This window comes from Thunnus thynnus, chromosome 16 (genome assembly GCF_963924715.1).
Source record: "Thunnus thynnus chromosome 16, fThuThy2.1, whole genome shotgun sequence".
Classification (NCBI taxonomy): domain Eukaryota; kingdom Metazoa; phylum Chordata; class Actinopteri; order Scombriformes; family Scombridae; genus Thunnus; species Thunnus thynnus.
The window spans coordinates 5270455-5297327 of NC_089532.1; the positions used below are offsets into that span (position 1 = coordinate 5270455).

General features: G+C 40.3%; 2 protein-coding genes across 2 annotated transcripts in view; one reads left to right on the forward strand and one right to left on the reverse strand.

The window, feature by feature from the left end:
• Window positions 1-4802, forward strand: part of gfra4a (GDNF family receptor alpha 4a) — a 39403-nt gene extending 34601 nt beyond the window's left edge. The window contains exon 7 of the mRNA XM_067614766.1: window positions 439-4802. Coding sequence (XP_067470867.1) covers window positions 439-591 — 153 coding nt within the window. The 3' untranslated portion in view covers window positions 592-4802. The remainder of the gene's footprint in view (window positions 1-438) is intronic.
• A 10090-nt stretch (window positions 4803-14892) lies between these two features.
• Window positions 14893-26873, reverse strand: part of atrn (attractin) — a 144968-nt gene continuing 132987 nt past the window's right edge. The window contains exon 29 of the mRNA XM_067615246.1: window positions 14893-21062. Coding sequence (XP_067471347.1) covers window positions 20938-21062 — 125 coding nt within the window. The 3' untranslated portion in view covers window positions 14893-20937. The remainder of the gene's footprint in view (window positions 21063-26873) is intronic.

Below are 26873 nucleotides of genomic sequence, written 5' to 3' on the forward strand. Positions count from 1 at the left end.
AGTAACATATTTTCCACCATGAACAATAAAACCCACCACCACAAACCTCTGAGAGAGGAAGAGCGGAATCAACATCTGATGAGTTTTAGTGTAGAAGATGGGAATAGGGAAGAAGAAGGGAATAATCTAGAGATAGGTTTCCACTGATTGAAGAGTTTATTCTGAATATGTTCGCAGTGAAAAGCATCTCTTGCTGTGAAATTGCGTCGGGCTGATAAGTGGCAATGTCCTCGCCATCGCTCATCTTATTTTTCAACTCTAGATGTGTAAAATTTGTCCATTATAGCCACCTAGTCGCTCATAAAATCTCTCCTCCTGGATCAGTTTTTTTGCAGCTGAAAAGATGTTTTCCGGTGTGGAATCTGAAGACAGATAACAGAGTTGTTTTGTTCTTGTACGAAAAAATGGATGACAAATTGTCACGTCTGTTTTCTTTAGGGAAACGAAAACGACAGATTGTGGGGTGATGAGGAAGACTCCACTCTTCCCTCTCCGAGCCTGTCGGACCACGGAGCCCAGCCCGTCCGCCTGTCCCTGCCGCTGGGCCTCGGCTGGCTGCTGCCCACCCTGCTACTGCTCTCCGACCAATAAGAGGCCGCGCTCACCTGGCCTCCACGGACAAAACTGCAGACTACGGGGGAGGGTGGGGGTGAGAGAGAGAGAGAGAGAGAGAGAAAGAAAGAGAGAAAGAGCCATTCCTATGTGTCAAATGACGGTGTGGGTAAAAGGGTCAACTCTGTCCTGCCCCGCTCCCCTCTCCCTCACAAAATCACACTTAATCTCTTTTTGTGAATCATGACTCAGAGCAGATGTGTTGTATGCCCACGCCCTTCAGATGACCACCAGAGAGAGAGCGTGCCACCCCGGCGGTGGCACTGTCGGGGTGGCATAGAGGGGGGGGGGAGGGAGGGTACACAACCCATTTCTCGCTTCACACCTGCCCAAACACAAACTGTTGCATACGACACACACGCTGACTTCGCTCATCCAAAAATAAACGTTACAGGTTACATTTAAAGGGCCGATTGGGTTTGGAAGGTGTACAGTGAAGTGACACTGAAGATGCAGTGTGGGAAAACTCTAAAAAATATAAAACAAAACAACAAAAAAAAAAAAAAAAAAAAGTTTTTTTTTTCCTTGAACATTCCTTGATGTGAAAGAAAAATATTAAATGTTAAGACTTTTCTCTCAGATGAACTGTGATGAAGTGTTACACAAGATTTAAGGTGTGTGTGCGTGTGTGAGTGTTGGTCCACATGCAGCACTCTCATTCAGCTTTCCTCGTTATTTTGATGCCACAATTTTTAAAATTAGACCTAATTTTGTTACCCAAATGTTAGATGGAAGCACATGTTATTATTAAGTCAAATCACAATGACTTTCTTTGACTGTTTGTTGTTGTTGTGTTTTAAGTTGCAGATATGAAGAGTTCATTTCCAAATAAAGAATATATCTAGAAAAATTTAAGTTGTTAATTAAAAATTTAAACATTCAAACAAAATCAAGACCTCCCAAAGTCTGTAGAAGTGTTTCATTTTGTCAGATAAGGACCAACATTACTTATTAGCCTTTAACATGTTGTAATTTGTTTTAATTTTAATGCTATAAATCATTTTGTATGAGTATATGTCACTTTTTTGCAAATGGTAGATACCTCACTTTGGAAGGGGACTCTTCATATATTCATTCATTAAGCTTTAAGTGTGAGGACCTGACAAACACTTTAGGTCCTCCTCAGAAATGTAAAAATATCATGTGGTCTTGGTGAAGTGACAAGAGATGGAGACAAGTTTATATTTTTTAAACGTATATATATGGACTTTGTTGCAGAGAAAACAGATATCTATCGACAAGTTTGTGACCAATCATGCTTTGCCCTCACTAGAGAACTGGTGGGAAACAGATGGCGCAGGTTTTGATGCATGAACGGATGCATCTGTCTCACGAGAAGCTAGTGAGATGAAGGTGGTGACCCATGTTGGCTAGCTACCTGCCGGGACTCTTCGCTCAATGTGGGACGATGGAGGATTTTCGATATGAACTGTAAAAGCCCGTCTCTGCTTCGTGAAGGCAAGCATGTCTATGAAAAGTGTTGGAATTTGTGAACGTGGGTGAGACAGAAGTTGGTTAGGAGCAAATGCTCTTAATGAGGAATGTGTCATCTTCAATACTGCCATTGAAATCAGTTATCTGAAGAAACACCCTTTTGTTTCACAGCATTATTAAACGGCACAACTGATTTTTAACACAAAGAAAATGTGTTGCCCCTAAGCTATAAGCAGACCTGATGAAAATGACGCATTCTAGTTCAAGTTGGACCTGAAAAAGCTAACACATTTATTAGCTTATAATCTTGTCATAACAGCACAATTGTTGTCGGATTTTGCCTGCCAAGTTCTACAAGAAGGGAAAAAAAACTGTTTATTCTTCAACATTGATGTCCATTCTGATATTAGACTCCAAATGGGTTTTGAACATGATGTAAGGTTAAGATAAAATGTCACTTAAAACATAAATGGGTGTCTTAAAGGGCTTGTTCACTCAAATCACAAACAAATGTTTTCTTACTTACCTCTAGTGGTATCTAGTCATGCAGAGTTTTATTTAAGCTTTGAGGTCGCTGCTGCCATCCAAATACAATGAAGGTAATTTTTTTCCTTTGGGAACTACAGTCTAGTGATATTACTTTCTATATTAAAGCTCAGAGGCATCTGCAAAGTACACACTGCAGTTTTCACTGAAGCTTCGTGTTGAGGCTTGTACTACTTTTAGAAAATCACACGATTGATGACAAACAAGCCATGATTTCCTCTCGGATCATATGATTGTTTTGTGTTCATTTTGGGGGGTTTGGGGTTATAAAACATAGTCACATTAGCACTTTCACCACACATCTGAACCCTCCACACAAATGTTGCCCTTTAATATTCCTGTTTTTCAGCAATTTTACTTAAATCTCAAAAAGTTGTACTATTTAACCATTTTCCAACTTGTTTTAATCAGTTTAAATTGATTTTTTGGCCACTGGAGAGCACTGAAGCTGAAAATACAGCATTGAAATGAGTATCATCACATAATATACTTGTTCTGTAGCAGCAGCAGCCACATTGCAGCAAAATTAGCATTTATCTGGAGTCATGTTTCTCAACACCTGACCAACATAAATCCAGTGTTCACTCGCCTTTTAGCTCTGTTTTTGTTCTCCACCAGCTGAGAGAAACATCTGGCTCTTTAGCCGCTAAATGCTCCATTATGTTCACCACCTAATTGGTAACTTTGCCTGTCTGCTGTTTGGTGGTGGGTTTATCAGAGCTTTTTCACTGGAAAACATCTGTTTAAAAAGATAAAAGTTGCTAAAGTCGCACTGTAAAATCAAAACAATGAGCTGCAGAGGCTAAAAAATTCCATGGAGATGAGGGGAGTCTAGTGGATTTGACACTACAAATAATCTCTTTCATATTATAGACATTATTTTGGCCCACTCTTAATAAAAAAATATTGATTAGTGCAGCTTTAATTATACTATATACTGTATATTGTATTTTATATTTGAGAATGAATTGATTAAAACGTCAAACCTAACCTGGGGATAATGATAACTTGAGTTCATAAAAGTTTCTTATTGGTTACAGTAGTAGAACATTGTGCTATTATGTGAGTAATAATTGTGCTACAGCAGCAACATATGATCATGTTTTATGATTCAGTTGCTCTAAATGATCACAAATAGGTGTCATGAGTGTGCACCGTGTTAAATGAGGCCTTGTGTAATGAATCTATTGGCAAATAATTTGGTTGAAAGTTCTCATTTTGCTATCACTACAACTTTCTAATGATGACATAATGAAATCTGTCTATATTGAGGTTTGTAGATTTTCCACAGTGACGAGGACATTGCTACTGGAAAGACATTTCCCTGTTGAGTTTTTCAATTGTATACTGTTTATATGTTTTAGGGTGGCAGCAGAAGTTGCAAATAAACCAAAACCCAGAGTGGCTAGATACAGTGCTGCTAGAGCTAACTGATATGTTTTTTTGTGTAATTTGGGTGAGCTGACCCTTTAACTTTCAAATAAGAGAATCACTAAATCTGCAGTTATGTGGTCTCCTGGCGATAAGAATGTCTGAGTGATACCTCTGGTTTTCACAAAGCCTCTCTGTCTCTTATCATGATGTGACACCAGCCAAGCTCTGTCGCCCCGTTTTGATTTGTCCTGTTATTTATCAGTCAGCAGGCGTCTCGTCGCGTCGACTGGCGCCGTGAGGTGACTGACCAACCAGCTCCCTGTTCATGTGCGCTGGCAGAAAGATGTGACGTGTCACTTCCTGCAAATAAAGACAACACTGTAAATGGAGGATGAATTCTGACCAATTTTCTTGTGCAGAGGAAAGGGACTTTTTTTTTTTTACCTACACCCATCCAGACGTCAGCATCACCTCTCTATGTTACAGAAGAAGTACTCACCTCTTCCCTCTAGCAGCACCCCTCTCATTAAGTTAAGAATCCATTTTTTTATCACACACAGGCCCTGATTTGTCAAGATGTTATAGTATAGTGTATATACTACACAGTGTATACCATATACAATATATGATGTCTATAACAGTCATACCTTGTGTAATAATAAAAACGATTTTATCTAGATTTTTGCTTTTGATATGTCAGGCAGAGGAAATCACTGAGAGGCTGATTCTGGCATTAAAACTTTACAAAGCACAACTTTTAGCACAAACAGAAACTTTGCTCCAGAAAAAAAAGCGCTTCAGAAACTTAAATAAATGGGACCCCTGGTGTAAACAAACCTGGAGCAAATTTGTGTTTCTTCTAACCTACTATATACCCTGAGGCCATGATGCAGGGGCACATTTGTGAGGCAGCTGAGGTGAAGCATATTGCAGCTGCAAAATATGGCTAGACATAGAGGACACAAAAAACTATGGAAGCCACAGAAATACTTAAAAACTACTCAAAAAAAAAGTTCCTGCAAATACTGCCAACTCGCCATTATGAAATGCAAATCCACAGAGAGAAACTTGATATAAAAACACTTAATATAAAAACCACTGTGTCATCGTCCCACACGCGTTGCTTGTTGTGGCAAAAGAAAACAGTCATCCTTTAACAAAGTGAGGCTCCAGCTGCCTGTTTGACACCTGCGCTTTGCATATGGCAGCTGTAATTGGTTCCAGTCTCCATGTTTTGGGTCAACAGCTATGTGGGACAGACCTCCTGATGTCCCATATACTGTAGCTGTAGGACTACGGCTACTGCTGCTGCAGGCTGATAAAAGGCTTGAAATCTGACTAGCAACAGGAAGCGGAGAACTGCATGAGGTCTGAAACTAGCCAGCTGAGTTTTAAACATCTATAACAGGGTTTCTTAACCTTTTCTGTCCTGAGACGTTATTAGTTCAAAGTTGAGCTGGAGTTGTGCATCATATATACATAAAATACATAGACATATCCCTAATCTGTAACCTATCTCTTTATCAAACATATCAATATATAAGTTTTAGAAGGCTTCTGTGACCCTGTGTAGAGGTCCTGTAGACACAAACAGTGATTTCATGGGCTAATGAGATATACAGTACCTGCTGTCACTTTCTAATTGACCTTCAACACAGACTAATGAGGCAACAGCAAAATTTTAAGGTTATTAATTTTTTAACTAAAGTTTTCTGATGGTGTTAAAAGTTTGTTTACATCAGTAATGTCTGGAAACAGGAGTGAAACAGGTCATCTGCAGTTCTAATCGATAGGGAAATCATAAAATGCTGATTTTTTATCTAATGGGCAAAGAATATACTTATGAATATGATATTATGGGATATGATATTTGTGAATATATTTGTAATATACATCATCTAAAAAATAAGTGATTGGGGTTTTGAACCACCTGGATGATGATCAATAGAAGATATTGTATACTAAAAGCTAAACTTAACCAAAAAGTATCTTGTTTCATGAGGATTCATGAATTCCTGGACATTAAAATAGATATAAAATGTACCAATCAGCTGTATACTTGCTATATTTCTTGCACTGGATTTTAAATTGTGATCCTCAATCACTGATATGATGTGAAATCTGCTGAAATACTTTATGGAAAAGCAAAAAATATACTTCATTCTAGCTGTGTCTATGTTAGCTTACCTCATTAATATGCATATTTGCTATTTCTGGTTCATGTCCTTCTTGCTCTTTAAATCACACGTGAAGGCCACTGAAGCAAAGCAAGCAGTAATGTCCGTTGTGGAGCTTCAGGGGTGACGAGCTGGTGGGATGCTGGCTGTAAATATGAACATATATGACCAATATTTAAAAGTATCAATAGACAAATATTCAGTTTTTTATTTTATTTTTATCAGAACTGTTTTCTTAGTGGCATGAAAAATATAATCTGAAAAATGATTATAAGGCAACAAAACACTTACCGTTCATGCCGGTCAAGCTGATGGTTCCTTTCTCTACAAAACAAGATTGCTTTCAAATAATGTATACATGAGGAAGAGGGGATGAGACACCTTTAGAGATGCTCTGATCTGATACTATTCAGTGTGATACTCACCAAAAACACTAGAAATAATAGTTGTTGTTTTTTTAATTACATCATGAACCATTGACTAAGATATCCTGAAATGCAAATACTCAAATAATACTACAGTATCTACATGTCATATGATAACAACAGTAGACACTGCAACATACAAAGCAGAATAATTGGCTGTTGTGTGGAGCTATTTTACCCAAAAGCCAAAAAGCTAACTTCAAAGTACATGTTTCTAGGGGCAAAGTGAGCATTGAGGCTTCAGCATCATAAATTTGATAAAACACTTGCAGGAGGAAGCAGCTGTAAGCAGTGGTGGAGAATGAGAGACTTGAGTCTAGAAAGCAACAAAGCAAAGCTGATAACTGTGGAAACTATTGTGCTGGATGACAAACCACTTTTCTTAGTGGAAAACTCAGGGTGTCAGTGTTTAACTAAACATCTTGAGCCTTGCTCCACAAAGCCAGACTGACAGTTAATCTCTGAAATCTCAAAAACTTCTATAAAAAAAAGACTTGGATAAAGCTTTGCAGCTGACATATGGAGCTCAACATACGAGCGTGGATTATTATGGCTTTCATAGCTAAGGACAAAGGACATGTTGAGTTTGGTGAGCAGACAATCACAGTTTGATGAACTGTTCCTTTAAAGCAAGTCTCACTGTAGGTTTTACAGACAGCCGCTCTGAAGCTCGTTTAGTTAATTATTCCAACACAACAATGAGCTAAATTATCCGAGCAGCAATCTGGAAAAAAAACACTAATAATATTTTTTCAAGCTGCAGTCTGGAGGGAACTTCAACTACTTCTGCGACAATGAAAACAGATGATTAGGTTAAGATTTTTAATTAAAGGCCAATATCAAATCGGAACACTGGTCTAACCTCAAGTATTAAGCAGGGTCAGAATTAGTTTTGTCATTGGTATTACATAATACACAAAGGCATCACACTGCTGAGACGACAATCTTCAGCAATAAACAACTACTAAAAAAAGAAAGCTGTTTAAAACAAGTAGCAACTACCATGGCTTGAAACTGAAGTCAAGGTGGAACTACTTCAAAGTGCAATACCACCAACAACCACTAGATGCTTCCAATTGACTCCCATTCAAAAAGTGTCAACTTCTCTGTACAAAAACTAAGTCAATCATTTTTTCAGTCATTATGGTCTCAATCACGAAATTCAGATCCTCTAATAAGTGTGCTGGTGGTCATTTTGGACATTATTGTTCTGTTAGTAAGTTTTAAGACTTATAGTAGCTTTGATGTGGCGTTGATTAACAGCTGTGATTGTCAGTTGGTTCACCTGCTGCTCTCCCCGACTCTGAGACTCGCACGGAGTTGGAGTATTGTTGCAATATTTCACTAAGTTTAATGTTACTTGATTACAATACCGGCCCTGTTGGCTCAATTTAGCTGAAGTAGCAACGTTAGCCCAAGTGTACAGCGATCGTGTTCCCAGTAAGCTAGTGTTTGCTTGGGTCCGAGGTAGTGGGGTATGTTTTCAGAGCGTGAAAGGCAACACTCTGCATGAAATGAGAGAAATGAGAGAAATGAGAAACTCACAAAATAACATTGTCCAGCTGGTAACTGAATACAGTTGTAATTACGACTGAGAAACTCAGATTCTTCTGAAAACTCAGATATATCTATCTTGGCATTTAATAATTAGGAAGTTCCTAAAAACCAAACAAACTTGGAAGCCTCACATCCTCCAAGTCCTGTCATTTAATGCAATTAAAACAATTTTATGGATACTGCATTATATTGTAAATTCACAGGATTCTAACCATCACATGACCAACTCTGTAATGGGAAAGATTTGGGGAAGAAGACAGTTGTTATCTTCCCCAAATCTTTCCCAGTTCTACCATCCATCCCATATGAGTGTGCATAAGGTTCAGAGTGATGTAGAGTCTAATACAGAACACCCTGGATCAGGGTTTTGGCATGATAAGATATAGGTGTGAGGGGAAAGGCCAGTGATGAACCTCAGTTTTCTCAGTTACTAGTTGGCAGCTGGCCTCTCAGTAGTCCTATTTTTGGTATTTCTCCTAAGAGGGAATGTTGAATTTAGTGCTGACAAAATTGGACGCTACAACACTTTCTCAAATTCAATTGGTGAGTAAGGTTGGTGGTGGTAAGTTTTTACTGCAAAACAAAGGGCGTGAGTTCAGATTGTACATTTATTTTGTCCTCAGGAACAGTTGTTGACTCACCACAAGGTCCATTTACAGTAGTAGCTCCTCTGGAGGTTTCAACCATATCACATGATCTTCTTTAGTAGATGAAGTAGATAGTAGATAAATAGACCTTGTGGTGGGATTGTTTTGTCAACTGATAAAGAGAGAGTTAGAAAGTAATTTAATCCCTAAAACAACAATTACCAAATCTTGTAGATATATTACAACCGTGTTGTGCTATTTGCAACATTTCAGATGGTATTTGTAATTTTAGAAGACAGTTTTTGTTTTAGACTACCTACTGTACATCCGCTAACAGGTTTTCTTTCCCCGATATGGATTTGCTGCAGATTATTTATGAGTGAAAGCCTTCAACATAACAAGTACTGAGGGGGAAAACATCATCATAAGTCAGAATCTGACAGCTCAGTATATAGGATGAAGCGTGGGCGGGTAGATCGAAGCAACTCCTCTGAGAAATGTTTATTAATTGTGATCTAATGCCGTCTAATGCTGTCAGCAAGATGTGAGAGAGAGAAAAACAAACGTCTGCGACGAGAAAACATGAATGCAGCATTTCTGAGAATTACATTTCACCGTGTAACCTTTGTTCAGCAAATTTGAAATATGATGGGAATTTTTTTTTTTTTGTTACAGACGTTATTGTCCCCGACAGCTGTGCTGAAAAACCGAACGAATCAAAGCCGAGGAGAGATAATTATAGCAGACTGTTTGGTGAAAGTAATAAAGACGATATGACCTGAAAACGGGCAGACGCATGTTAATTCTGCAAACAATCTCTGCTTACCAGGAATTAGACTCGGAGGACGAAGGAGGGGTGGGAGGGTTCATAAACAGCTTCACCATAAGGTGAAAAAAAAAGTAAAAGATAAGGGCCTCATTATCAGCCAACTGCTACAGAGTAGCGGTGTGGAGGCCGTCAAATGATCAGAATGGATTTAGTCAAAGACTTGGAATCAAAGGGCAGCACCTAATCATCTGTTTACACCATACAGGAGCTCCTGAGGCGGGGAGAGAAAGAAAACAGGGTCGGACAAGGTAGTTGAGATAGTAAAAGAAGAAGAAGAAGAAGAAGAAGCAAAAAGGAGAGGTAGGAGATGGAGAGAGAGAGAAGGACGGGGCAGCAACGGAGGAGAAAGCAAGAGGGAGATGAGAAGAAAAAGGGAAAGAGAGTTGAGAAGTGTCACTAGAAAAGGAAAGAAAGAAGAGGAAAGGAAAGGAAATGAAAGGAAAGAAAGAAAGAAAGAAAAAAGGAGGGTCGGACAAGGTAATGCAACGGAGAGCAGACAGAGTGACGGTGAGAGACGGCAGGAGGAAAAAAGGAGAGAAAAAGACAGAGGAGAGAGCAAGAATAATGGAAGAAGAATAGAAAGGAAGAGCAAAGGAGAGAAGAGAGAGAGAGAATGGATAGAGAATTTGGAGGAGGGAGGGATGGAGTGAATGGGTTTGGAAAGTAGGAGAAAAGAAAGAGTGGAGGGAAGACGGTGGATAGGGAGGAAGGAGAGGTGGGAGATGGAAAGAAACAGGTAAGGACATGAAGAGAGAAGGAAGAAAGGAAGGATGGGGAGGAGGAGAGAAGGGAAGATACAATGGAAAAAAAATCATGATTAGATTAGGAGAGAGAGGGATGGATGGAGCAGGTGGTCAGGTGATCAGGAATGAAGAGAGAGAGGGATCAGGAGAAAAGGAAGAGTTGGCAACAGAACAAGAAAAAAACAGAAAAGGGGTTGGAGAGAAACGGAGAGAGGAAGAGGGTCAGACAGGGCAGTGGGATCGGGAGGATAAAGAGAGGATGAAAAGAGAGGTGGAAGGAGACGGAGAAAGAAGGGAAGGAGACGGAGGGATGGGTGGATGGAGTGGAAAAGATGCGAGATTAGAGAAGTGGGAGAAAAGAAAGAAGTTAAAAAAGTTACAAAGGAAGAAAGGGGGAGACAAAGTGACAGTCGGAGAAAGAAGAGAGGGAGGAGAGGAAGGTTTTTGGAGGAGGAGAAGTGAGCGATAGAAGTAGGAAAAGTGAAAGCGAGGGAGATGAAAAGATAGAAGAAAGGGAGAGAATAGGGTGAGATGTGAGAAAAAGACGGAGGAGATGAAAGAAGATGGAAAGTTGGACGGGTGGAGTGGTGGATAATGACAGAAGAAGGGAGTGAGTGGTAGAAGTGTGAGAGAGGGGGGGATGCAAGACAGAAGAAGGGGAAAAAGAAAAAGAGGGTGTCAGACGGAGAGGGGTAGAGGGAGAAAGCGAAAGAATAGAAGAGGGGAAGGTGAGCTAGGAGGCAAAGATAAAAGATCAGGAGCAAAAGTGGAAGACGGAGAGAGAGAGAGAGAGAGAGAGAGAGAGAGAGAGAAGCAAAAAAAGACATGGGGGGGAGGAAGGAGGGAGCGGTGGGAGACGGAGAGATTAAAGGGAGAAAAAGAGTGAAAGAGAGATGCGGGATGACTGGTGATGAATAATTGCTGGTGAGAACACAGCAGCTCAGCGACACTCAGCCTCTCCTGCCGCCGCTTAGCTCGAGGGCTCTGAAACATCAACAGCAGCATTAAAAATAGCAGCGATTATTTGAAAAAACAGGCCGCCGAAAAGTGTATTTACAAATAATACTCCTCAACGTTTGTTTCATCCTACGTGGAGCAGCAGGTGGTTGCGGTGTGTCACAATATGACAAACAAACATGAGAAAAACTTCTTTCACTTTTGATCTATAGTGAGACATTACGGCACCTACTGAACAGACGGATGCAAAATTTGGGGTGAGATATCTATGATCCCCTGAGGATGATTTCTACTTATGTTGTGACCTCTGTGACCTTTCAAGCTTGTAGCGCCACCTTCAGGTCAACATTTTCACTTGACAAAAATCCCTAAAAATCTAAAAATCCCTTTCGGTGACCCTCCTGATCCTTCCTCTAGCCCCTTTTCTTTCCATTGTCAGGTCGAATTTTCCAATTTTGTGTCACTATTGTGATGAAAAAATATCAATGGCACAGTATCTTGTGAGCCAGCTGCTGAAACCACATAGCTTACATGTTTGAATCATTGTCTTTGCGTTGTGTAGTTATCTGAGCTTGTGTTCGGATTCGGATAGTTGTGATTGCGGCCTACCGGCGGCGATTTGAAATGGAATGAAGCCCACCCACGGCAGACAACCCAGAACAGGAGTTGAACACACAAGACAAATAAATAACACCATAAAAAGCCATTTGAGACATGATTAACAGCTGAAAGGTGCTATGGATCTAGACCACATCTAAAAGTGTTCATTAAAAATCTGACTGCTGCTGGAACAAAAGACCTTCGGAGTCGATCAGTAAAACTCTGAGGCATCAAAAGTCGCTCACCATTAAAAAAACACTGTGTAATGGATGGCCTTCAAAATACAGAGCTGCTTTTAGTTTGGCCCTTATTCTCTTTTCTACAGTGACCTCAAGTGAGCCAGCCTTTCTGATCATCTTATTGATGCTGTTTTTATCTTCCGCAGTGAAGCTGCCTCCCCAGCAGAGCACAGCATAAAAGAGGACACTGGCTAAGATTCCCTGATAAAAAAACATGAAGAAGCTTCTCGCTGATATCAAAGGATCTAAGCTTCATCAAGAAGAATAGTCTTGACTGAACCTTCTTGAATACAAACCTCTGGGTTCTTTTTCCAGTTTAATTTACCGTGCAGGTAGACACCAAGATATTTGTAAGACTGGACAATTTCTATCTGCTGACCCTTAATTATCACTGGGAAGACCTCCTCCTTCTTCCTCCTGAAATCAATAATTAAACTCTTTGGTCTTCCCAACATTCAATTTTTTAAAAAACATTGCATCACACCAGCTGATGAACCTTTCTTTTGTTGGCCAGCACATTGCTTTGGTTAAGTGGATCCTCTAGGGCAGTGTCATCCGGATTTGACAAGACACCTGACTGTGCCTATTGTCGGTGGCATAGAGTGTGAATAAAGAGGGGGATAAAACTGTGTCCTGTGGGGCTCCTGTATTAGTGAAGATAGTGTCAGACAGTTTTGTTAAGCTATGCCTGGGCAAAGTCGTGTCAATGAAATGTGAAAATTAAAACTTTATAGGACTAAACCAAATACATCGTTGGAAAGGTCTCAACCTGGAGAGTAACATCATGTCAGTCTGAAGATGATACATGGCCTCTGCTTTAAATTATTGAACTCTGAACCTGGTGCATGTTTCAAGGCTTATCATTAAGCAACAGGGGGGGCTACAGACATAGGACCACCAGCTGTTATAGAAAGCTCTTGACCTCAGCTGTCATGTGGGTATGGTCACTGTTGGGCACCAACTGGGGGTGCTGTCAAACATGGAAAGCCCCCTGGGGTACCCACAGTTTGATACTGCCAACTTTTAACTATGGGGAATATATCAATGTATTTAAAAACTACAATTCCCATTAGAGATGCGCCACAGAACCTGTTACAAAGTGTCCAAATCAGCCGGCATACTTGTATTTCTTCTGGTTTCCAGAGTAGGGTTGTAATTATAGTTATAAAAAATGTATCTTTACTAAATTTATCATGATCCACTACAGCTAAAACATACATTATACTACATCTAGATAGTCAGGGTGAAAAAAAACACATGGATGTCGGTTCATCTGGGATAGTTTAGCTAGTATTGTAGAAATGAGTTTTCGTGTTGTGTTCACTGTCGGCAGGAGTTATGCAACCCTTCAAAGAGCGATTAAGGATCTTTTTTTTATAATTGTGGACTCCTCATGTTTGTTTAGCCCCCTCAGCAATGTAATAAACTGTGCAGAAATAATTCAGGTTTGTTGTAAAAAGTGTGGGGGACTGTGTCCATGAAAATACTTGGAGACAGCCCAAGTCAACTACGAGTCCCAAACTGCATTGCCTCAAGAAATCAGCCAGTTGCAAAACTTCAGATTCTGGATTTCAGATTCAATTCATCCCTGGGGAAATAAGTTTTTACTGAAAGAACATCATCAAACAGTTACATAAAATAACAGCTCGGATAACTACACAATGCAAAGACGATGATTCAAACATGTAAGCTGCGTGGTTTCAGCGATAGCAGCGTCCATAGCAACCACTATAGCAACAATAGAAAGGCCTGAAAGAATCTAAACATCATATACATTCACTGAACAAAGATTATTAAAATAAAATGCACATTTCTCACTAGAAATGTTATCAAAATGATTTTTAATGCTGAAACTATCCTAAAATATTGCATTTTCATTGAGAATAAAAGCAATGTCAGATTTTTTTTTTGGTTTTCGCCAAAAGAAACTTGACAGTCACATGATGGCACATACCTGATTAACAGGCCTTCTGAACCTACTGGGTTCCACCAACACTGGTTCAATGAAATAAATGGGTGATGACAGCGTACTAGTAGGTTTAGGAGGCCCCTACTAGCCAATATATTTGGATGACAGATGTCTGATACCTATTCAACAGGCTACTAACAGTCAAATCAGGTGGCTCACAAGATTGCCATTGATACTTTTTCATCACCATAGTGACATAAAATTGGAAAATCTGACCTGACAATGGAAAGAAGGGGCTAGATGAAAGATCGGGGGATCGAGTTTGCAGTTATTATCCATGTTCTCCAAATCATTGTGTTTTATAACGACTCCCTTGACCTTTTACTGTAACATTACCATCAGGTAAAAATATCCACTTCTATACAAGAAATATTTAAAGTCTAATTACCAGATTGCCTTGGAAACACATGGAGCCCTTCCCATTTTGAATATTTTGGACTTCCCTCTGGTGTTCAAAGCGTAAAGACAAATTCACTCACTCAAAAATCACCAAGGCAGATCGCCACGAAATTCTGTGAGGATCTCCTAAGAGGATTGACCCAGTTGATTTTAAAGAATCCATGGTCTTTCCTAGAGCTATGAAGACAAGCTTTAGGATAAAGAAAATGTAAATAATCTGAGTGTTAACTCCATCCAACATAAAGAATGCTAGAGGCATTTGTTTTGAAGTCACACCATCAAAGGAAATCATTTAAATTGTAATGTACTTACTTGAAAGACATCTTACCAGTAATTGTGCACCACCCCTCTGGCACTGCGAGAAGATTCAGACAAGCACTACAGGAGAAGTTTAAAATCGGTAAAAAAAAAAAAAAAGTAGTTATCAAGACAAACAACGATGGGTGGATTTTCACATTTAATAATAGACAAAAATGTTCTGTCATTCTTTTATGTACATCAGTAATTACAAGTTCAGTAAGCTATTATCCTCAAGTTTTACACGTAGTTTCATCAGCTTCTAGTAATGCTTGTTCATCTTTACATTGCTGTCTTACATACAAAATATGCTATGTACTGTAGTCACATTTTTAAAAGCCTGGAGAGGTTTGCCATAAATGATTTTTTTTTTTTTTTTAAAACCATTCAACAAAATGTCATTCACAATACTTTCTCATTATTTACAAAAAAAACAGAGCAACTGCTAAATTATACATATTAACAAACTACTTCCTCAGTATATATAATGCCGCTATACAGAGACAGAAAGAAACAAAGAGGATAACGCCTGATTTTACAATGACCTTATTCTGATGCTTTAACCTGTGTATTAAAACATTTTAAATATATATATTAATGCGGCCAGTGTTTGACAAATAAAAAACCTCTATTTGTATTGTGAATATTGGGAACATTTCCGGTAACTAATCACACATTATAAGTATGTATTTGCTGTACATTTCTATCAGTTAATACAGAGATTAATGGGCTGAAACAAGGCCACTGTAAAGTTTAAGCATTACCCAATAAAGTTTGAGGCTTGGAAAGCGGGGAGAGATGGAGGAAGTTGCTCATCTCTTTGAACCGAGACACGTTCGATGGGTACGTTGCGAGTATGATGGCACGATGGCAGACGGTGTACAGGGTTCCTACACATTTTCCCCTCGGCTAAGTTCCACTCCTTCTCAAAACATTTTTGAGCAGCCTCGAGGCTACTTCACACTCAGGCAGCTCCAAATGGTGGTGAGAGGTAACCATCTGGAAAATCTGAACTTTAAGACCCAGGAATCCTGTAATGCAACATCAGTATAGTGCACACAGTAAAAGTTCATGTTTACCAACAGGAATGGGCTTTCGGTGCTTTAGACTAAAAAGGGACAAAGTCAAAAGATTTCATCTCGGTGAGTCTAGCTTTCTCTGGACAAGAGAAAAGCTTTGAATTGTGCTCTTAAGTTTTGATTTGTCACGTCTATGGGGACAGTTAGGCAGGCTGGGACACTCCTCTCTACTGTGGCTGTAACTTGTGATTCAAGGGGAGAAAAAAAACACATTTTTACATAAAAAAAGTGTAATTTTTAGACATCTGTCACACCCACACAGGATTTTCCAGTTTTGCTAGTTTTTTTCATTTTTGATGGGGCTGGGGATATTTGCAACAAACTAAGCTGTGTGCAGCTGCAACCACTTAAGTTCTGCTGCCAAAATGATTTTTTTTTTTTCCCACGGCACAACACGACAAGGTAAAAGCTGTGTTGGAGGTGTGTTGATTTGTGCAAATTGCAGTAAGAGCATGTCGTAGATGTATCCAATTAAACAACACATTTCAATACGATCTCTGCATTAGTTAAACTCAGAATAGCTACGACAATTTGACATCTAATCCGAAGTTTAACCAACAACCAGCAAACAAACAAATCAGGAAAAAGCCAATAAAAAACAACATATCATACATTTATCACTATCAAGATAAATGTTTTGTGATTTTGATTTTAGCTCATATTGTCCAGCTCTAACAGGTGCAACACATCTAAGAGAAGAGTGAGGGAGATGTCAGTCAAACACAACCTGTAAAAAGCCCACACAGCCCTGAGAAGATGTTTAATCAGCTAAAAATAAATGAAAATGCCTGTGTGGGTGGTCAAATTTCTGGAATAAAATGTTGAAACTGCAATATTTCTTCTAAATTTCCCTAATCACTCATGATGCTTTGAGACCTTCCAGACCTTCCTGTGTAGGAACCCAGTGTGTGGCCGCTGACAACAGATCTGGGTCAAATAGTATTTACAGAGTTTGTTTCACATCATTCTGCCAATAATGCAATTCCAAATGGGTGAAACTGGCCACACGGGACAACAAAATATCATCTGGAAAGTTTAGACTGTCAAAGAAAAGTGTTTTACAATCATTCGCTTATATATCTTCCATCTTGCACTCCGCAGAAGTAAAAGACAAACATCTAAAATTCATTCGTAAACACTATCAGACCCAGGATCTGTTCGTCCGAACCACCGAGCGGGAAGATGATCATGGTTTGCGAAGCGCCGGGCGGACAGCAGACCTTACATCTTCATTACAAGTTCAGTGTCTTTCTCAATTACAACTTCAACATGACAGACAGGCTCTTACATGGACCGAACCCGTGACGACGTTTTAAGTTTACAGGATTTACCTTGGCTGCACAGGCGATTTTTCATTTTACATTCATTTACAAAAGAAAAGAAAAAAAAAAAAAAACCCACAATCTTCATTCTTGGTGAAATTATTACTACAGTACATTTGAATCAGCTGTAGAACAGATTCATATATGAGATCTCTGCTTTGCGGGAACAAAATAAAGATGACTGCGGTTATAAACCTTCTCACCAAATATTGTTAGCGGAGAATGAAGTGAAATGATTTTACATGAACGGTGAGATTCATAAACAGGTAGTGTTTTTTTGTTTTTGTTTTTGTTTTTTAAAGGAAAATAGCTTTTCAGAATGAAAGACAGGAAATGAAATATAAAGTCTGAAGCTGTAGAGAACTTGAAGCATTTCACTGTCATCAAGCATTTCATGGTGGGTCATGTGACTTTTGCAGGTTACGTTTGCTCACTTCTCTCCTCCCTCTGTCAGCTCTGGGTCACAATTGCACTCCAAATAAATTCTGCTAAATATAATATTGTTGTGTGTGTGTGTGTGTGTGTGTGTGTGTGTGTGTGTGTGTGTGTGTGTGTGTGTGTGTGTGTGTGTGTGTGTAGGTCTGATGTGACCAGTGCATTTGTTTTAAGCTGCTTGGAGCACAATGATGAGTGTTAACGACATCTGGTCATTTCAGATAACGCTTTGTTGCCAATTATAAAAATGTCATTAAGTCACATTAAAGTTCTGATACAGTTCTGCATCCCATGATTTAAACCCTACCAATTTCCCAAACAGGTTTAAACAAACCGAAACCACTATTAACAAAAACTGCAGACTGAACTTTATAGTTTCTGTCTCAGAAGATGAAGAACCTCAACTTCTTAGAGCCACAGAGTCTTGTACTGTACATCCCAAATTGTTCCTGCTATTGTTGGCATCTTACAACCCAAATAGATTTTTGGAATTGAATAGCACCTCCAAACAATGGTTGGTTACTTGCCAAAGAGACCGGAAGTGTAAACACACAAAGTCAAAAAACTTTTGCACACCTGAGAACAACTGACAAGTGTGTGGGAGAAAAAAAACGGTGGTACAAACTGTAAGAATAAAACTCCCACACCCGTCCCCCTCGCTCCGCTTTCACATAGACTGAGACTGTGTTCAATAAAATGTTTTATTCAACCAAGGAGTACTTTTTTTGTGGGAGGTTTTTCTTTTAATTTGTACTCAGATGGACAAACTTACCAACCACAGTCCAAATGTTCTCACATTTGGTCGATAACTGTTTATTTTCCCACCACTAAGTCTCAGTAGGTTGAAAGAAATAAACATCAAAACTTAAACCAGCCTTGACCACTTAAAAAGATTGTCTAGTGGAGGAAAAAGAGCACAAAAACAGCTGATAATAAAAAAAAGTGCCAAGTGAAGTGCTTTGATTCCTCAATGCACATACGAACAGAGCTGACTCCTTAATGATGTGATGCTCTTTGGGGTCGCTGAGTGGAGTTGTGAGCACATCCAGCTCTCTATAATTACAGAATGTCAACTTTGTTCATGCTTTCTGCTCTGACCTTTTCCCAGTACTAAAAGTGTGCCCTTTAACCAGACGGTGAGCAGTTCTAGTATGCTGAACACATGTGAGAGCCTGGAACTAAATACAACAAGCTCTTTAGGGCAGAATGCGAGTCATTAAATTGTTCTATTACCATTCTTCTCTGAGGGCGGGGAAGTTAATAACTTTGTGAGGCAGGAGGATACATGCCTTCTATATTGGCCTGTGCATTCAGTCAAAAACTTGCAGGTGTTGTAGTATGCGACTTATATTCCGCAAAAGACGACCACGAAGATCTGACACCTTGATGCCCTTACGAAACGGAAAATGGGATTCCAAAGAAACAGCTCTGTTTTATGCTAGCAGCCGGAGTTTTTCTATTTTTGTGTCTTGTGTTTACTTTGTGTTTTTCATTCTGTATCTTCCCTCATTTTCCCCTTGTTGACAAAAAGAAGTAATGTTTCTTTAAAAATGGACCAGTGATTTTAGATAAGGACTGTGGAGGGAGCAGGTACAGCAGGTAAAAAAAAAAGAGGAAGGAAACACAAGAAAAAAAGGGAACAGGCTTGGCGAAACTTCACACACAAGCCCAAGAGACCAAGCAACAAAACAAGGATCAGTACCCGACGTCCTCCATGAGATGTGGTCTATTTAAAAATCCAATTTAACAAAAGGTGCATGTAATGAAACAGATGCCAACATTTGCACTGCGGCTGCTTACTCTGCTGACGTACGTATGCACTTCTCGTTCAGACTTTAGGCCTGTTGCCGGTTGAGCTCCGCTGTAGCTGCATCAATATGACCACAGACGTCACTGCTGCAGGGGTTAATTGGGCAGCTGTTGATCGCCTAGGGGACATGGAAGAAGCGCCATTGGACGGCAGGGTGAGGGGGTTTCTGGGGGAGACATGCATTGCATTAGGGGACACGGGAGCAGCAATTAGAGGCTATGGATTTCTTAGGCAACGATCACAAAGGATGGTGAACCTTTGCCCTGGCTACACTCACACAGATCAGCCTAATCACTTCAGTCATTTGGAGTCAAGACGATCTATAGGAAGCCTGTTTCACATGAGCTCGAGGCGCAGCACTGCCAAAGGGACAATCGTTAAACACCAGAGGGTTTTCTCACCACCAACACTTTTGCTCTGTGTGTGTGTGTGTGTGTGTATGTGTGTGTGAGAGAGAGAGAGAGAGAGCCCTGCATGAGTACCTGTGTGTGCAGAGCCAATGGCTTTCATTGAAACTGGAGGAGTAATTGCCTGGAAAAGTTTCAATTGACACTGGCTTACGGATCCAGCCAGTGTAGATGAGATGATGCTGTGGTCCTGTTTTGTGCAAAGCTACGCTGCCAGAGAAGCTGGGAAGGCAGTTGCTCCTAGTAGCCAGATGGCCAAAAAGACAGGGAGAGGAGCGGGCGGAGACGAAGCTCCAGACAGAGAAGAAAGCGGCAGAAGACACAGAGGCCGATTAGAAATGTCACAGATGCTTTAGATGGGCTTTGGCTGCGCAGTCAGCCTCCTACAGTGGATCCTCATTAAAGGAAGACTGAACATGCTGTTAGCTTGCTCTGAGGCCAAACTGTACAGGACTCTGGTGACACCTACCCTCACTGCTGAGTCGAACACGACAGCAGGCGACAATGGGCTACAAATGAGAACAAGGGCCAGGAAAGTTGGTTTTTGGTAGTGTGTGTGTGTGTGTGTATGTTTGTTTGTGTGTGCATGTGCAGCTGAACATATCCAGTTAGTTCCTGCCTTCAAAACAAAACGATACAAAACAAAAAAAATAATAACTTAAGTAAAATGTGAACATAGAGGGTTGCAAAGTCTCTGGATTTTTCAAAATCTACGAGACGAGGATCTCTTCTAGCAGCAAGCCGTGGCCGCCTCGACTCTGACGAGGCGGTGTCGGACGAATGTAAAATGTTTTTTTTTTTTCAGGGGGGAGGGTGGGGGGGGGGGTTGGGGTTAGGGTGGAGTCAGCACCCGCTCTGTCCTTCCCTCCCTCCCCTGCTCCCCCTTCTGTGTCCAGTTTCTGTCATTCAGTTCAAGGGGACCACAAGTTCCCGTAGGAGTAGAGGGAGGGGAAGCCCACTGAGGCCTCAGTTCGCCAGATGACTCGTCCCCTCCCCGAACTGTTCCAGTCCTGCGTCCCAGCATGCACCTCTCCCTGCCAGAGCAGAGCTGGCGGAAGTCTCTGAAGGAGGGAGCAGAGGCAGGGGGCTGATGGGAAAGCGTTAGGTGGCGGGGTGGTACGGGAGGACAGGGGGCGTGGTCAGATACAGGTGGATGGCTGTGCGCTGGGCTGCTGTTTGCGGTTCCTCAGGCCTCCAGACTTCTCCTTGTAGCCCACGCACATCTGCTGAGAGACGTCGACCAGTGCGCTGGCCACGGCAAGACCTACACACACACAAAAATATCGTGTTTAGTTAAAAGAATACACAAAGATGTAAATGTCATAGGTTCCATATTTTGTTATGTAGTCATATCAAGCTTTGTTTTACTGTAATTCAAAATGTTTTCAGGTTCAAATGAATGAGAACTAATACAAATGTGATGGCAGGATGGCAGATAGACACTGCTTTGTTTGAAGGGGTTACAAAACAACAAACTTGGGAACCACTGGTCAAAATCTATGTCTGCGTACACACAAGCTGGACCCCAATATGATACAAACTAAAAGTACACAGTATATATCATATACTAATTATCATAGTGCTTTTTGTTCAGTAAATGGAGACGAGATCTCTTCACAGTTCTGTATTAAGTAATGATGCATCAGGTGTAGACAGACAAGAATGTGACTTTGTGAAGTTTAATTGTCAGTAGCAAAGCAAAATGTTTTTCCAAAGATTAAACACTATTTGTTGAACAGCAGAATATTTAAACTTTTATCTGCCAACAATAATGTAAATGCTCTGTTTTCCTGTGTCTTTGAGTGATTGGGTTACGTGTTCGTATTCAAAAAAATTGGCCAATACATTGTTTAAATACTAAATTATCAAAAATCAAAAACAGAGAGGGGCTATACTTTATATTTTGGCCAACTACATATGTCTTGTATATTGTTTTTTTGTCTGAATGTATTTTTATTTTATGTTTTTTAGTCTTTACTGTGTTTTTAAAGGGGACTTATTATGCTCATTTCCAGCTCTGTATTTTTATTCTGGGACTCCACTAGAATAACTTTGCATGATTCACAGCTAAAAAAAACCCTTATTTATCTTATACTGGTTCTTTTATCTTATACTGGTCCGTTTCAGTCTGTGCCTGAAACAGTCCGTTGTTGCTCCTGTCTCTTTAAGGCCCTCCTCCCAGTGAGCCCGCTCTGATTGGTCGTCTTCCAGAAGCTGCGTCACAGCTGACTTCCGGCCACTCGAGAGGCTACAAACTATAGTAGTAGGATTTCACTTCTTTTACTTGTTCTTTACTTGAAATTGTCAACTTGTCAAATACATCATCCGTACATGTTTGAGCCAGAATGCGATCCGAAATATGTGAGTGAACGATGCAAACAATACATGGAAACAACCTTAGCAACCAAGGCTACAGAGTGGACGGCTGTTAAAGGGCACGCGTGACGATCTGACATCAGCTCGTTGGCAAGGTAGAAAAAACAGCACAAACAAAGTGTAACTTTGACCATGTTTAACATAGATATCTGACATCATAAACAACAAAAAGCATAAAAGGTCCCATTTAAATGTTGTTCTGATGCATTTCTTTGTCATAAAAAGCACGTTGAATTGTCTCTACGTCTGAAAGGTGCTGTATAAATAAACACATCTTTCCTTTGTGCAAGACATCGAAGGACACTAATGTGCATCACCAGCAAACTCAAGCAAGCTTACTTTGTCACTTTTCCGGTGTGAACGCAACATTCACAAAATCTGCTTAGAATGTGTGTAAAATTGGGACACAACTAAACAGCTACAGTTACACACACACACACACACACACACACACACACACACACACACACACACACACACACACACACACACACATACACACACACGCACACACACACACTCCCAACCACATATACAGGTGGTAAGATCATAGACTGGCTGCGCAGGCAATCATTAACTTACACCACACTCCATTAACATTTATTAATACTCTCTCAGCCATGAAATTCCAATAAACTTCATTTATCTCCAATGATGGATGCATTTACCCCGATCAAATACACATAGCCAACGGCAAAATATAAATTCCACGGGGAGAAGCTGCGGTTGGGATCCCATCCTCTGAAATCATACAGTCTGCTGCATGCTGCAACCATTAACTTGTTTCTTCATCTAAAAGTGGGTGTGGGATGCTTCAAAGCACCCGAATTACACTAAGATACAAATCAGTGATATCAGTGATATCAGTGATATCAGTGGCTGTTCAGAGAGTTACAAGGGCGGACATTCTGGACTGGAGTAGAACTGTAAACAGATGTCTGGTGAGGTTGTGGTGCTGACGACATACGGCAGCCTGAGGATTCGTAAATGAACACGGGCGGATGGGAAATAAGTTAAAAGGGTTATAACAGGAGACCCTCGGGGGCACAGGAATACGGTAGGAACACGGCTAACATGGTCTCAACAAAAGCCGCCCGAGGGAAAGCTCCACAGAGATTTGAGGCGGTTTTGTTATGACAAAAGGACTAAGTGGTAATTAATAAGGGCCTGGGGCATGCTGATGGTCTGGGGACTGCAACTATGGGAGGCAAAGAGGATATAAAACACAGAACAAAAGAAAAAAACAACAAAAAAAAATTAAAAAGGAATGGAGTTCTTGTTTGAGTACTTGAAGGAGACAGTGAAAAAAGTAGTAAAGAAAAGAAGAACGTTTAAGAAAAGGCAAGTGAAGTGCTCAGTCCTGGTTTCTATCAGACCGCCTTGGAAAGAAAGATAAGGAAAATAGATGAAGAACGGATGGAAATGTAAAGAGAGCCAAGTGACAGAGCAGAGTATGAAAGGAAGTAATGGGCTCAATTCTCAGCGCTATCAGACTGTCCGGAATAGAAAGAAGGAGGAAAAGAAAGCAGAGGGAGCAGGGGGAAATGGAAAAGCTACTCGACTTTAAAACCCCAGACCTCACAGAAGGAAAAGAGGAGACACAAAAAGAAAAAGGAAAAAACGGAGAAAAACCAAGGAGAGAAATAAAACTCGAGAGTGAGCAAGGAGAGAGAAGCTGCGGCATGCTTCTCTGTGTAAGGAAAGAAGACAACATGCGGAGAGAAAGATGATGAAGGGAGGAAGCAGAGAGGAGACGGAGAGCAACAAGCAGCCTTCATTTCACGACACAAGACTGACAGGAGAGGCGAGAGAGAATGAAGAAAACAGAGAAAACAGGAAGGAAACGGGGGGGGGGGGGGGGGGTAGAGGGGCAGCAGAGAGGGCTCTGCAGCATGCTACTGTAGCTGCAGCATCAAAATCAATACATCCTCATCAAATTAATAATGCTACCATATTATAATTACTGTGAGCAAATGAGAGCACGGTCAAGATGATTGGTAGCCTCTGCTGGACGTACATGGTTTTGTCATTGGCAGTGTTTCACACCTGGACCACATTTCCCATAATCCCTGATGTTCACTCCAAGGTGTTATTTTAACTCCTTTTACATAAAGGGAAAGAATTATGGAGGTGATTGTTTTCATCTGTCCTTCCACTGTGCCTCCGCCAACCAGTCAGGTTGCAGTTTACATCCATGTCCGTCCAGACTCATTTAATATTTGTAGTGAAGACTTTGAGGGAATTTCATAAAAGGTATTAAGTGTGTTTTCCTTGAATGTGTTCACATGCTCGGCCAATAAAACTGATTCTGATAGAACACAAAGTTGTAGCCATGACAGTAGATGATGCTTCACATATGAATGTTGCTGCAAAGAAGCTGCAAATTATAAAACGTGGATGCTTCACAGACATCTTCAACCCGGCAGCACAGAAGATCTATACAATCACCGCAGTTTGAAGGTGGACACCCAGGATTAATGTCACCAATATAGTATCTGACCAATTGTAAAATATGGTCACAATCTCTCCTTCTGTTACTGATAGTTATGGTGTTGAATAATGGCCAGAAAAGTGTTTTTGCAGAACATTATGATGTCACGGTAAAGTTGACCTTTGACCTTTTGGATGTAAAATGTCATCACTTCATCATTTAATCCTATTAGACACTTGTCTGAAACTTTGTCATAATGAGACGTATGAATTCTTGAGTTATGGCCAAAAAGGTCAAGAAGTCAAAGAGGTCATAGTGACCTTTGACCACCAAATTCTAATCAGTTCATTCTTGAGTCCAAGTGGATGTTTGTGCCAAACTTGAAGAAATTCCCTCAAGGCGTTCCTGAGATAACGCGCTCACAAGAATGGGACGTACGTACGCATGGACAGACATCCAGCCACTGTTTTCAGCGCAGAGGCATGAAAATAGAAGCTTTGTTTACGAATATGCATCATGTAAGCACAAAAAAAATCAAAATAACTGTCCTAACCAGCTAAAAGTTTTTGGGTTTTTTTTTTCTGAATAACTCTCTGGAGTAGATAAATCTGAAAATGTTAGTCTTGTATTGTGGCACAAATAGAAAAAAATGTAATTTTTCCACAACAATGACAACACCAGCACAAACAAGCACGGATGATGTGCAGTGAATTGTAAAGAAGCCAACTTTCTGTCATCTTCAATTCTCTCTGAGATGCCTCATTGTTAATGGCAAAATATCTGATCACACAATACAAGTGTTGATTTGTATTTATGGTTCTGCTGTCAGATGACTTTGTGAGCGTAAATAGTGATTTGATTAATGGACCGCTGCCACGGCCCAGGAATTACTGTTGAACGTTAACAGGTAGCATTTACGAGCCACAATCAAATCAATATTTTATACTTGTTTGACAACAGCAACGACTAAATTGTGTGTTCAAGGGGACCTATTATGCTTTTCCTTATTTTCAGTCATACATATAATGTTACAATGTTGGATGTTCATATTAAATGTGGCAGAAGTGTCAAATAATGAGGTAAAAGTATGTCGAAGTAATCCCTGTTAGCAAAAAGCTAACTTTTTCTACTTTCAGCCCGAGCCAATGTCGACTTGTGACGGATTTCTTTGTATGGTCATCTGCTCCACACGAGTTCACCGCTCCGCTAACATTGTGGCATTTTTCCATTGTTTCGGGTGTAGTCACACTGAGCTATGACTTGAGTCGAGCCGGCATGCTGTGAGTGTTTTTCCATTACACAGCACAGTAAAGTAAAATAAGTTGTTTACCTGTTGGAGGTGTGCTGGTTGTCTGCAGCTCTTCATCAAACATCATCATCACTGTGGTTGTTTCTACTTGTACTATTCCACCCTGCGTTATTTCTAACTGATCCGCTGAACAAAGAGCTCCAAATATCTACATATCTTGTTGTGTCGACCGTTTTTCAGCGCTGCTGACAAAGCTAATTCAGTAAGGAATAAGTTTAATTTCCTGCAAATTCTTCACAATAAAAGCCTCCTGTTATTTAGTCATTTAAAAGTTTTTAATATGAAGTGTCAAAAGCAGGAAATGTTGGGTTTTCATCAGCAGTAACTTAATACAATTCTGATATGGCTGCCCCTTGGCAGGCTTCTGGAAGCTGGCCAATCAGAACAATCTATTTCAATCAGCTAATCAGGAGGGGGGGCTTAAAGAGACAGGAGCTATGCCTGCCTGTTAGAGACAGAGGCTGAACTGAGAGGCTGCAGTGAGGGCCAACTGTGAATCATGCAAAGCTACTCTAGTGGAGTCCCAGAATAAAAATATAGAGCTGGAAATGAATAATAGGTCCCCTTTAAACAGACTGTGTGTCTCTCTGTCCTCCCCTGGCTGTAAAGCACATATTTATTTTTGCCAAATGCAAGAGGAGGAAGGAAAGACTCAGATGCTTTCTTATTGCTTTGGAGACTCAGTGCAGATAGAAAAGTTTTCAAAAGAGACCTTATAATGATAGTGTGGATTGAAGTAGTTTCCAGGTATAATGTGAGCCAGGCCTAAAGCTGCGCAGTAAGAACATATGGAAGACAACAAGGCATAACACAGGAAAAGGAAGTAAAACAAGATAAAAGAGCAAAATAAAGGGCTTGAAACTGTGTCTTTCTCTAACAATACCTACAGCTACATTAGGCAGAGAGAGTCAAATCAAGGTAAGACAGTGGAGGAAGCTATAGAACAAGTACAGATGAAG